At 45.2% G+C, this 13047-nt stretch overlaps 1 protein-coding gene across 2 annotated transcripts; it reads right to left on the bottom strand.

Moving 5' to 3' along the window:
- Positions 1 to 638: 638 nt before the first annotated feature.
- LOC130481138 (uncharacterized) lies at positions 639 to 11078 on the bottom strand. Of its 2 annotated transcripts, none has more exons than XM_056853837.1 (9): positions 10959 to 11078; positions 9157 to 9237; positions 8527 to 8613; positions 6081 to 6175; positions 5610 to 5695; positions 4928 to 4994; positions 4191 to 4339; positions 2016 to 2171; positions 639 to 972 (listed from the first exon to the last, which is right to left on the bottom strand). In XM_056853837.1, the coding sequence occupies exons 1-9, from the start codon at positions 11028 to 11030 to the stop codon at positions 734 to 736; spliced, it is 1032 nt and encodes a 343-aa protein (XP_056709815.1). In that variant the 5' UTR covers positions 11031 to 11078; the 3' UTR covers positions 639 to 733. The 2 variants fall into 2 exon arrangements, with proteins under 2 accessions (XP_056709815.1, XP_056709816.1); XM_056853838.1 differs by having other exon boundaries at positions 6081 to 6172.
- Positions 11079 to 13047: the final 1969 nt, after the last annotated feature.

The raw sequence follows: 13047 nt of genomic DNA, 5'->3' as shown, positions 1-13047 counted from the left end.
AATGACTCAGAGCGCATAAGGAGAGTCCACGGCTGAGCAGTGTTGCCAACAGACAAGGAAAAATTCTGTTTTTATGGCAGCCCGATCTGCAAAAATCAGGAAATGGCACATGGAATGAGGATAAGCACTATCATTTGCCAAATGTCGGCTGATCACAATGCTGTTATAGGCACAGGAGCAACAGCAAATTTAAAAACTTGGCAACTCTGAGATCCCTGGACCTAAGGAAACGATTTCTTTGTTGATCCTATCACAAATCATGCAATATTTGTAAGGGAGGAAGTGAAACAACATGACTCCCCACCCCTGGAATACAAATACAGTATTAATACATATGTGCCTGGAATCGTATTACCTGAAGCCCTCCATTAGCTTGTGTGTACCACAAAGACTGGACTCTGACATACTTGGAGAAAGGCCCTAGGAACTTGTATCATACCACCCTTCTGCAAAATGACTGAGGAGCTTTTCTATAGGCCTCTGGTCCCATGGGTTGATGTTCCCTACCTCAGCACAGTGTTCCCTCAAGCTTCACTACTAGTTGAGTAGGTGAAGCAAATGCCTGAGGCCTAATGGATTGTCTCATCAACCAGAGCCTCTCTCCCCTTACATCACCCTTCCTGTACTCTCAAGGAAAGGGCAATCCCTAGAGTGCCCACTGGTCGCAATCAGCCCTAGCGCTTGTGTGGAATCACACGTCCCATTTCCAGGTTGAAAGGAATGAGCCAGAATCTCAGTCTTTCTTTCCAAAGAACTTTCTGAAGACAGATTTGTTCTTCTGGCGAGGTGAGACGCCCTGGCTTCTCTCACTTAGACTCTCTCGGATGGCCCCAGGGGTGGCCATGAAGGAATGGCAGCGAGGCCTCAGGACAGCGGGTGCCTGCTCTCCAATGTACAGCGTGACTGAGTAGCTGCTGCCAACCCCCAAAGGCTCTTTAGATACCGACAATGGGCTTATCTTCTGGTAGGTAGCTGAAAGAGAGAGAAAGAGTACATGTTTGGCAGAAGTCAGCAGCAGCAACACATTAGCAGAACAAACGGCAAAAGGATTTCTCCCTACTAAGAGACACATTCCAGTTTAGCCTCAAAGCTGGTTGGTATTTTTTTTGGTTTACTGGTTCTTCTACTTCCAGGAGACCTATTCCTGCTCCAAATAAAGGCAGAAAAGGGGGTTCAACCAGGCCATCAACTGAGCTGAGGTTTATCTGCCCCAGAACCAAAGCTCATTCTTGGAATGTGTAAAGGAATAAGGAGAAGAAACTGCTTTGCTTCTGAACATTTTAAAAGTTCCATCTACTAAACTGAAGAAAGCAATTCCTTTCACTAATCACATCTAGGATGAGGGATGGAAACACTTCCAAGACAAACAACAACATCGTTTCCAAGAAGATTTAATCCCCAGTACCTATTGTTTCTGAAATTATGCAATAAATTCAGGTATTTCCAAGATACTTGTCCTTGTCTAATGTCTGAGGAATAGCATAGAACACTCTATAAAGTGTTCACAGCAGACATCACAAAGTTGCTTTTCTCAGATCTGATTCCTACAATTGCCTTTGAAGATATATATTTCAAGCAATATGCATGCAAATACCACTTTGGAACTGCTATACACATGCCTAGTTCTTTTTATTGGAACGCAGGATCAAATGCACACCTTGGAAGAGGAAAATACACAGAAGCCATATTCAGCATCAGAGATGTGAATCTGAGGTTAAGGGTGCTGCTGTCATCTAGTGGTGACTTGAAGCAATACACCTGTGACTTTGAGGAGAACCTTGAAAACAGCACCCCCCACCCCAGCACTGAAACTAGCACTATGACATCATGTTTGTCTCAAAAGAACGATAGACTACATTTAGTCCTACACAAGTCAGTGGCACCTGATCAGAGGGAAATGAATTTTAAAGCTGAAAGAGAACAACATTAAGGGATCAAGAAGCTCTGAGTTAGGTGTAGACCTCCTGTTCCCCTATCTAGCAACTCCTTCTCCTTCACAGACGCGTAGAGTATACCTGAGGTGAAGGAATAGGATCTCCTCTTGCTTGCCACAAGCCCATAGTCATCTTCCTGACACATAAAGGGATCTTGTGACCTTGGAGACTCAGCAGGGGAGCACAGCTTTGGACTCTGCTCTGTTGTATAAATGGCTGCAGCTCCCTGATTGTTTCCTAAAAGGTGACAAAAGTTAAAAATGTGATACATGGGCTCAGCTTTAGGATTCCTTCCTTTAAAAAAAAAAAACAGGTTTCTGAATCAAAAATTATGCATATGTTGCACAGTTTGGCTTTTGTATAAAATATTCTATACTATGGCACGGTGTGGTGTGTTACAAAGGGCGATCCCAACCCCACCAAATCTTTTTGGAGTATTGCTGTCTATTGGTTTAGACAGTGGCCTTTTAGTGGACATTTTAAAACAGTCCAATCTAATTTTAGCATTTAGCTTAAAAGACACTAACACCAAGTTTTGACCACCCCAGCAAGGTATATCTATGCATTGTGTACCATATATTTGTGGGCCTGCATCAGGGGAAGGTTGAAAACACATATATACACAAAGAGAATATTTCAGAGTTATTCACATGTTTGTATTTGGAAGAAACATGGCTTCTTGACTGGGAACATTTTCACACACCTTGCTACCTTACCCTGATTTTTCCTCCTTTGCTACCTCATCCTCCTCAGACCAAGGTGGGCAGGGAGATTACAGACAGCATTTAAAAGAAAGAGGGGAAGGGAGGGCCAGCCCTTAAAAATAATGCACTGCAAAAGTCCCTAGCCTATAGAGGCAAAGAAGCCCCTTTACCCAGCTTATTTGTTGTCAAAAGAAGAGTTCAGGTTTGCAGAGGCAATGCCATATAAGCGAACAGTCTGGACAGTCAGTCAACAAATATATTGCACTGAAGAGAAACACGTCAAAGGTGGAAAACCAAGGGTGGGGGGAAAGGAGAACACAGAGAAGGAAAACAGATTTAACAACCAGTGTGAGAAAGGTACAAAAACCCCACTGAACTTTGGCAGCAAAATCAAGGCAAAAAGTCTGTTTGAAAGTACCCTGTAGTACAATCAAGCTGTTTTTTCCCTTGGGTTATGGAGACACTCCACAGCCACAATACAATCTAGATGTCCATCCCCCCTCATATGAAGAGATGGTCTTCAGCATCCCAGTAAGCAAGGTAAGGCCAAGGACCCTGATAACGAAGATGCAGAAGGATGAGGGCCTGGAATGGGCTCAGGATTGCCAGCTCTGGGTTGGGAAATACCTGGAGATTTTGGGAGTGGAGCCTGAGGAGGGCGGGGTTTGGGGAGGGGCTTCAATGGGGTATCATGCCATAGTGTCCATCTTCCAAATTGGCTATTTTCTCCAAGTGAATGAAGGCCTGTCGCCTGGAGATCAGTTTATTTATTTATTTTTTGATTTCTATCCCGCCCCTCCCCGGCAACGCAACAGATCTCAAGAGATCTCCAGCCACCACCTGGTATTTTTACAGTAAACTTTGTATCAATATTGATGGCATAACTTATTGCTGTTCCAGGTCATTATTGTAGTATATAACATTGTATTTGATACAGAACAATATTTTTATAATGGTATGAATTTATGATAATAAAATGCAATTTTAATATTTTTGTATTATAATAATAATCTTTATTGTACATAGAAATTGATCAGCTGATGAAGCCTTGGCGAAATGTGAATAACGATCTAGACAACACGTCCATCTTCATCTTTTCCAGCTGTTCTAGTTGTTCATATGTCCTCAAAACTCTTGGACAATTGCACTTACCTGGAAGTTTGAACTCTGTAAAAGAAATTGTCAAGTCATTGATAAGCAACAACATTTAATACTTACCTTAAATTTTTGATCCTTTGTATTTTGTGTATTGTTTGTTGTATTTGTTTTCACTGTACATCTCTTTGCACTTAATATATTTAATTGCATTGGAAATTTGTGCTGTTTTTGTTTTCTTCATACCACCTGGAGGTTGGCAACCCTAGCTCAAGCTCACTAGCTCCCAAGTCACCTCTGCAATAACATCTTCCCAGACAAAGTCCTCACAAGGCGCTTCACTTACATAGATGCCAGGAGCACATTACCACTCTGGGCTGCAGCCGAGGTGCTGAAGGGGTGGTGTCTGAGGATAAAGAGAGAGTGCTCAAGTGAACTCTGAACACGACACACTCACCTGCCGGTGGCGCTGCAGAATCCAGTGGGTCATCCTGAGTATCATAAGGCAGTTTCAGCCTGACACTTGACTTGGGCTCCTCTTGGCTCTTGCTTGTAAGGGGCTGATGAAGGCCCAGAAAGTGGGAGGGCCCAAGGCCAGGAATCACACTGTAAAGAATGGAAATGGCAGAAACACAGAGCTGGGTTCAAAAATCCCCACTTCCACAGGATTGTGCTGCCAGCCAGCATAAGGTTTAATCCTGGATAGTCTCTCGCACAAAGGCAAGGCATGCCGATTTGTATAGCGCACAAGCTTGGGGCTTTGAATGAGATCAGGTTTGCTAGAGGCCTACGTTTGGCTGAACAATTCCATAGATTACATGAATGGGATGTGCACATAAGGAAGAGGAGGAACTTGCTGTCACCAGAAGAGAGAACTGGAAAGAAAACCACGGTCCACTCAAACAGGAACTCAGTGTTCTAGATGTACTAAGAATGGGCTTTTTTCAAGACCGAGAACAGAAATATACATTGTAAAATTAAAAAAAAAAACCCCACAAAGATTTCAGAATCTGGTTTTTACCGACTATGTTGGAATATAATTAATTTACATAAATGGTCTACTTGAATTACTCGAGTACAACCCTGCTTGCCAATGAACAAGAGTGCTCAGCAGGACAAGTCGATCTCAGGGGAGTCACCAAATTCCATCCCCACCCTCAGGAACTTCTGCCTAGCATTGCTGACAACACTTACCTAACAGCAGAGGTTGTCCTTTGGGCAGCCTGGGAAGCTGACTGGAAATAATCCACTTCAGGTAAACCTTTGAACACAGAAAAGGTTGCGGTTAAAAGCAGCCCCTGGGCAACAGCTCTTAAAAAAGAAACATCAATTTGCTTAATAGTGTTTGTGCCCAGAACACATTTTAATGATTTATATGGGCAGTCCTCTCAAGCACATAACATAGGACCATTCCACAGTAACACACTTGGCCCTGCAGGCATGGTCAACAGAGCTACGGCCTCTTTGAAAGTATATGCATCGGACAAGAATGTTCGTCAAACACTTATTATTCTCAATTGCACTATATATATTTAAGTGTACACTTAAAAAAAATTAGGTGTACATTCGTCACACTGGAAAGTGTGAAGAAGCACAGAGGTCATTATTATTTGTATTTTGCACATAAGGAACTGAGGCCAGGTGACAGCGAATCTGTTGTTGATCTGCAATTTGACTCTTGGCCTCCCTTGTACCTCCCATGAGCAAGTACCCTACAGGACTCCAGGTTTGTCTCAGTCACAATGGGACACATAGCTGATGATAAAAGTTATTGCCTGGCCCTCCAGATACCTATAGTTCCTGAGTGGCAGCCATTCCTCCCTCCCTCCGATCTACCAGTGCTTCCCACTTCTTCCTGAACAGTATCCAGCCTTACCTGAATTTTGCTGCAGTTTGGTAACCCACTCTTTCATGAGTGGTTCAGTCAGAGCTCTAAGGAGATACTTGGAGCCGTCCTTCAACCTGGGGATGTGAAAAGGATGGCAACAAACAGAGTATTTGGATGAGGGACGGATACAAAATCCAGCACCAACTTCATACTCCAGCAGTCTTAGAAATTAAAAGGGGGAGGAGTGTGGCATGCAGCAGTTCCCAGGGTTCAATCCCCAGCATCTCCAATTTTTTTTTTTAAAGGACCATTAGTAGGTGATGTGAAAGACTTCAACCTAAGACCCTGGAGAGCCGCTGCCAGTTTGAATAGGCAATACAGATCTTGATGGACCAATAGTTTAATTCAGTATTCAGCAGTTTCATGTGTATGTGTTCATGTGTATGTGAGGAGTCCTCCCAAATTGCCCCCCCCTCATTTTTGAAGCCACAGTAAGAAAGGAAACTTGGGGTTACTCACTGCAGTGTGAAACAGTTGGTCTTTTTGGTGTACTCTGTTTCCAGGGCGCAGATGGCTCTACAGAGATTCAGTGGTAATGCTACCATGGAGCTCTGCTGTGCAAAGGAAAGCAAGCGATGATGTCTCTGGAATTTGCAAAGAATTATTTCTAAACTACTTCGCCAGCACAGAGAAGCATTTCCAGGAGAACAAGAGTTCATCTGCCTTGCACTGCATCATATAAATATCTTGGAACAACAATCCAGGCATCTGGCTCCAAGTTGGCCCATAATACCCATGTAGCCAATTTGGAGGAAAGATCAGCTCGATTAATAATCAATTTCCTCCGGACCAAAGGGGCACATTTACATTCCAGCAGCACTTAAACTTTATCAGGCGAAAACCCTAGCACAAATGCTATATGGAACACAACTTGATTCTCCACCCTCTAGTCTTACTCCCATTGAGCGTGTGCAATCCAAGTTCCTTAGAGCTGCCCTGAAATTGCCAAGATGTGTTCCAAATGCTTTGATCTGTTTAAAAACTGGCATGGTGAAGGTGGAGGCAAGGATTGTCCTGTCCTCAATTTATCTCTGGCTAAAAATTAACTTTAACCCTAATGGTCTTCTCCCACTGATCCTTTGTGACACCTTTAGGTCAAAATGGGTGATAGCCATAGAAGACAAATTAAATAACTTGGGTTTTACACCCCTAGCACTACTTCAGTTAGGGTGGGAACAAGCTAAGTTAATTATATCCCAAAGGATTAAAGACATTGAGAGACAAGCAGATTTAGCAAGGGCGCCTCTATTCATGGCACCCCTCCATTCTAAATACATCCTAGCACCAGCACCCTATCTCCACTATTTAGAGATAAATAATTATAGAAGGGCCTTTACCCTGGCCAGATGTGCAGCCTTACCTTCTGCTATGCTAGAGGGGAAATTTAAGAAGATACCCTGGGAGGAGAGATTCTGCCCTTGCAAATCAGGGGACTTAGAAACTGTTGAGCATGCCCTCCTGAACTGCAATTTGTATACATTACCCCGTTCGAAGTTTATTGAGCCCCTCTTATCGCGAATGGGACCTGACAGGGCAGGAGAAAGAATTGAGATGCTCCTACAAGGGGATAATCCTTCAATCACTCTTCAGGTTGCGAAATTTTGCATGGCAGCAATGAAAATTCGATGCCATAGAACAGCCTCTTAGCGCAATTGACAGATGTGTCCCAGCTGTAATTTTCTTTTTAAGTGTTATAAGACTCGGACTGTAATTCTTTGTTTGTAAGAATTTATTAGCCCATGTTTTCTGTTTTATCTTGTTTTCTCTGGCTAAGGGCCGTAAATAAATTATCTATCTATCTATCTATCTTGTACTGCATCCCCCTCTGGCTTGTAACAAGGGAACAGCGGCCAGGAGATAAGCTATCATCCCCAAAGGACTGAAACTAGGTACCAGTTTTAATGACACGGAAAGGCGGGTCATGAGTATTGAGATCTGAAAGAGCTTTGAAGCTAGAAGAAAGAAACTGCTGATGAGTACGATATCATTTTCAGGGCAGGCCTGTCTCAATGGCTGCCCCCCACCCTCTGGAATGTACTTCCCCCACTTAGCTGCCTCACTGCTCGTTTTGCTACCCAGGGAACTTGGCTTTATTCAGAAAGGCCTGTGTGGGTTGATTGAACTTTTCTTCTGCTGACGCTCTGTGGGGTTTAAGGTTTGCCAATTATTGCTAGGAATGGTTTTAACGCGATTTTGGATTGTTTTTATTGATTTCAGCATTTACTATTTTGTACACTGGTTCGAGATCTCTTTTGGTGCAGAATGTGATAAATACGTTTTAAAGCCAAAAAAAAAAAAAATCATTAACATTATGTACATGTGTGCTCAATGATCCTGTCAGTGCTAACAGTGATGGCTGAAGAAGCCATCAGATAGAGGACATAAAATGCTGGAGGCATGAATGAAATTGACTTCGTAGAAAAGCAGCAGGAGAAAGAGAGAGTAAGGCCATTTATGCTTGGAAGAAACGCATTCCAGGCTGAATTGCCCTGCATATTTTTTTGAGTTTTTCCACAGTGAACCGTTGTTCAGGAAGTGACTGCGAAGCCGGCGTATACCTGCTTTGCATTACTTAAAACCCCTTTTGTGTTTGCTCCGCCCCCACACTGAAGAATCCCCTGAAGGAACCATGCTAAATGACAGCCGTGTGCTAGCTATGCAAACGGCGGTTGGCTTATGGAAGGAACAAAGGAACAGGCGAGTGGGGTGTGTGTGAAATTTCTCCTTTTGTGTCGGGACCGTGAATAGCCATTTTAAAGGTCGCATTTAAAAAAAGAGCTTTGAGCGAGCTTCAAAACTGACCCTGCATAAATGGCCTAAGTGTCTGGCAAAGGTCTCCCTACACTATACCAGTTTCCACTTCTTATCCCCACCCTTTTGTGGATGCCCCACTGCACACACTTACCTTGAGAGCGTCTTTCTTGTCTTGATAGAAACACAAAGTTTGTCTCATCAGCACTGTATGGAATGTGTTCCAGGAACGACAATTTGCCTAGGAGAACAGAATTAAAGATCAAATCTGAAAAGCTTTGAGAAGATTCCACTGCTCATAAAGCTTCTCATGTGTAAAGCCCTCTTTCGGTTGGAAAGGAGGTCGGGGGAACACGTTCCTCCTAGAAACCAAAAATAGGCAACCACTGCTGGAGAGGTTTTCTAACTCTCCAGAAAAGGAGTGTCCTTGTTTTAAAAAAGCAACAAAGCAGATGTATTATGCAGGAATGGGATATGAAGCCACAGCTGCCAGATAGGAGTTAGCAGTTGCATAATGTTAAGAATAAAATATGTGGGTTGGGTTTGTTTGTTTTTTACTGGAAAGGCCTTGAGCCATTTTCCCCACACGTTGACAAACACACCTATGTGAGTCAACACATGTTGTTAGGTGCTGCTAACCTGTTAGAGGAAAACACAAACGAAATTGCTTTCTAATGATATGTGCTGGATGTCCATCATCCTATGTTAACCCGTGGGGACCCCATTAGTGTAGAGTGAAAGATAATCAGCTTTTCCCCATCCTCAGACAGAACGCCGGCAATACCTTTCTTCCTCCTGCCTGCAAGAGGTGCTTCCTCTCCAGAGTTCCTTCCATCATCTGAAGCTCCAGTTTACTGGGTAGAAGCTGAAAAAAAGACAGACAGCAATAAACAAAAGCCATCCCAGGGAAAGCATAAATGCTGACCTCCCACAACAGAGACCCAATTATGAAGATTTATCTGAACCTCCCCCTCCATACATACTGAACAAGGAAGAGTGAAATTTCTCCTCAAACTGCCAGTGTGCACCGGGCTTCAATTGAATTTCCTTTTGCATAATCCCTGGCCAGTTCAATAATATCTGCATTTGTTCAGGTGTGATTCAACAAATATACCTGATGCTTGAACAAACAATTCGTTCTGCTTGTTCAGCTACACTTACCACTGACAACTAATAGAGCTACTTCTTTGTGTGCTGCCACCGTCTAATATTTACTTTCATAGGAGCACTCTGCTGTGCAGCTGTAGCATTTCCTTTTCCATAATTAGCAGCAAGTGGGATTGAAATGGTGGTACCCTACAGGACTTTATATAGAGCGATATTCCCCATACGAATCCAGCAGGGTCTGTCCCCCACGGCAAGATCCTCCTATCATGTTCACTTGACACTACAGTAAGTAAATCTTATTTCAGCAAAGGTTCCACTTCTCTCTGCAGTTGTCCCTTTACATTTTGGTACCTCCTGCTTGTTTCGTGGTTCAGTTGTGACTGCTTCTGCTTAATTCAGTGGCCTGTATACTCCAGAGCACAAGAGCCCTGTGGTGCAGAGTGGTGAGCGGCAGTACTGCAGTCAAAAGCTCTGCTCACGACCTGAGTTCGATCCCAATGGAAGTTGGTTTCAGGTAGCCAGCTCAAGGTTGACTCAGCCTTCCAGCCTTCCAAGGTCGGTAAAATGAGCACCCAGCTTGCTGGGGGTAAAGGGAAGATGACTGGGGAAGGCACTGGCAAACCACCCCGCAAACAAAGTCTGCTTAGAAAACGTCGGGATGTGACGTCACCCCACAGGTCAGGAATGACCCAGTGCTTGCACAGGGAACCTTTTTACCTTTATACTCCAGAGTAGATCTTTAATCTAGCGTGGTGTAGTGGTTAACAGCGGTGGTTTGGAGTGGTGGACTCTGATCTGGAGAACCGGTTTTGATTCCCCACTCCTCCACATGAGTAGCGGAGGCTACTCTGGTGAACTGGGTTGGTTTCCCCACTCCTCCACATGAAGCCAGCTGGGTGGCCTTGGGTAAGTCACAGCTCTGTTAGAGCTTTCTCAGCCCCACCTACCTCACAGGGTGTCTGTTGTGGGGAGGGGAAGGGAAGGTGATTGTAAGTCTGTTTGATTTTGCCTTAAGTGGTAGAGAAAGTCAGCATATAAAAACCAACTCCTCCTACTCCTCCTTCTAATCATTCCTTTTTGTTTGGTGGAAGGAGGCTTTAATTACTACTTTTCCCATTACAGCCCAAGTAATTGTTCATAGGTCTCAAGTGAACAGGAAGTAATTAATTGGGTGAGGAGCAGAAACTGCTTTAAGCCAAAAGGAAAAAAAAAGGAACATTTAAAAGGACAGTAGCCATGGAAGCTCCAACAGACCTGCATTATAGAGTCTTGCTAGAAAGACATTTGGTTAAGATTATGATAAAAGTTGGTGTTTCCCCTCCCCCCCCCCCCGTCCCTCTTTAAGGGAGGGAAATCTCAGTCTGTACCACCTGTCTCTGAGCCCCTTTGTCCATACAGTCTGGGGATGGGAATTAAAACATTTGGTTTTCAGACAGGAAAATGCCGTCAGAACATACCCGGACAGACAAGGGTTCTGACCTTGTTGGTCTCTCTGCTCTCTTCCTGGAGCTTCAACTGGTCCCCTGGGCAGATGCTCGGAGCCGTTCCCATGGGTGCAGCCTCTGTCTTCTCAGGTGGCTCTGGGCAAGAAGGCAAAGATGCCCAGCTCTTTGAACAGCTCTTCCTACCAAGTCCGTTACTGGACCCTTTCCCCTCTTCTGAGCCCTGAGGCGGCTGGACAGAGGTGGGAAGCTTGATCTTAGCCACCAGCACATTATCTGCTGCTGCCAGGATGATTTCCCCACCGGAACCACCTGGGCTTTGTCCCTTGTCCACCTTTCTCTCTGGGCCAGGGTGGACACCTGCACTCCTCTTGTGCTTCTCCACGTTACTCCATATGGCCTGCAGCTCCTCCTCTTCTTCTTCAAACAACTCGTGGGCAGGGTGGCAAACGTCTGCCCTGCCTGGCAGCTTTGGACCTTTGGCTGCATTTCCTCCTGGAGCCTGGACTAAAACATCTAGCTCTGAAGACGCTGGCATGCCTTCCTGGTAGTCTAGTTCACGTCGAAACAGAGACACCTTAGTGGGGGATTTGAATCCTATGCGGTGCAGTGAAGGTGGGCTTCGTTCACAGCTTCCTTCTATCCCACCCTGACTGGTTTCCTTATTTGGCATCACCTTTGCCGTAGGGTCCTTCACTTTGGCTGTACTAGAAGCTGCATCAACATGGCTTCTCTGGGCAGCAGGGGAGGGCTTGAATTTCACTCTACATGATTCTCCGACTTTGGCTGTGCACTCAGTTGGTTCCTTTTCCTGCAACCCCTCACTGGTGCTGCCGGTTGTACTCAGCGCGGCAGCTAGCCTGTCCCATTCCCAGCCCAACTGCTCATGTAGCACACCGACACAGGACAGCTGGTTCTGCTTGAAATCCAGACACTCGTCGCTGAAACTGCTCCGGCTCTTGGGACTCTGCCTGTTCTCTTTGCCAGTTGCGACGCAATTCACCTTCTGCCGGCTGTAGCTTGGGTTGCAACTCACCTCTTCAAACCAGGTGCCCCTCTCTTTCTTGGGAAACTTATGGTAAACGTCCCCTGTCCCAAGTGGCTTTTGGCACATGGCTGGCTGCACGCCTCGTGTTCTCTTTTGCAGGCTGGTATCATTCTCCTGCACCTTTGCTCCACTGCTGTTCCACTGAGCCACTCCACTGGCCTGGCTGGCTTCCTGTCTATCCGCTAGTCCCTCCTGTGCTACGCTGATGGTATCATGGATGTTCCTCAAGGCAGTAGGATCCTTAGGGAGCTCCAGGCTCAGGACAGAACCCAGAGAAAGATGCTGGCACACATCCATCCTCTCTGGGAGTGCCTGGGAGCTATTGAGACGTCTGCTGTCTCTCACGAACATGCACCACCCAGATCCTTTCCCAACTGAGTCACATTCAGCATCAATAGCCCGTGCCAATGGGTTCTTCACATAGTCCATTGGCTGTCTGCCTGGTGGGCTATGTGAGTGCAAGGTCTGTGCCCTTCTGCTGCACTTAGGGGGCCAGGTGCTACTGTGCTTCTCCTGGACAGGCTGCACATCACTTGGACCTGCTTCCATGATCCCTTGCAAGGTGAGCAGCTGGGCATCTTCTATTGTTCCTTTTCCTTTTCTGGTGAGGCTCCTCAAGAGGGAGCTGGAGCTGATCTTTGGCAAAGTGTGGTGGGTGGCGGTGCCCCACCCTGTACTGGGAAGCAGGGAAAACTGAGTTCTGGTAGTCATTTGCTTAGCAAGTTGTGCCATGGTTGAGCTTCTACAGGCTGCACCTTTACCTCTCTCCTCCTTCACATGCAAATAGGTGCTGACCTGCAGAGAAAAAGAAGCCACTGAGGATCACTCATCCAAATACTCAAGGTCATTGGAGTTCAAACGCCTACGCATCCTGGCTGGCACTGCAAAAAACTTCATTCACACAATTATTTTTTTGCAGACATGCACTGACACATGCTCCTTCTGTCCAGCTTTTGCCTGCACATCACACAAAGTCCTGCACATGCTACACAACAGCCAGTAAAGTGAACAACCCAAGACAGGTCCCAAAGTGCTAGGATTTCTTCAGTTTCTTCTACTATCAGTCCAAAATACCATG

This window comes from Euleptes europaea, chromosome 7, assembly GCF_029931775.1.
Source record: "Euleptes europaea isolate rEulEur1 chromosome 7, rEulEur1.hap1, whole genome shotgun sequence".
Lineage (NCBI taxonomy): Eukaryota > Metazoa > Chordata > Lepidosauria > Squamata > Sphaerodactylidae > Euleptes > Euleptes europaea.
The sequence above is the reverse complement of the archived record's forward strand: the minus strand, read 5'-3'. Positions and strand labels throughout refer to the sequence as shown.

Bases quoted from the DNA above. Each gene is read 5' to 3' on its own strand.
- LOC130481138 (XM_056853837.1), bottom strand. From the start codon at position 11,030: ATGGGAACGGCTCCGAGCATCTGCCCAGGGGACCAGTTGAAGCTCCAG. The intron at 8,614-9,156 runs GTATTGCCGGCG...CTGTTCTCCTAG, and splicing joins TGCAGGCAGGAGGAAGAAAG to GCAAATTGTCGTTCCTGGAA. The intron at 4,995-5,609 runs GTAAGGCTGGAT...CTGTGTTCAAAG, and splicing joins CAAACTGCAGCAAAATTCAG to GTTTACCTGAAGTGGATTAT.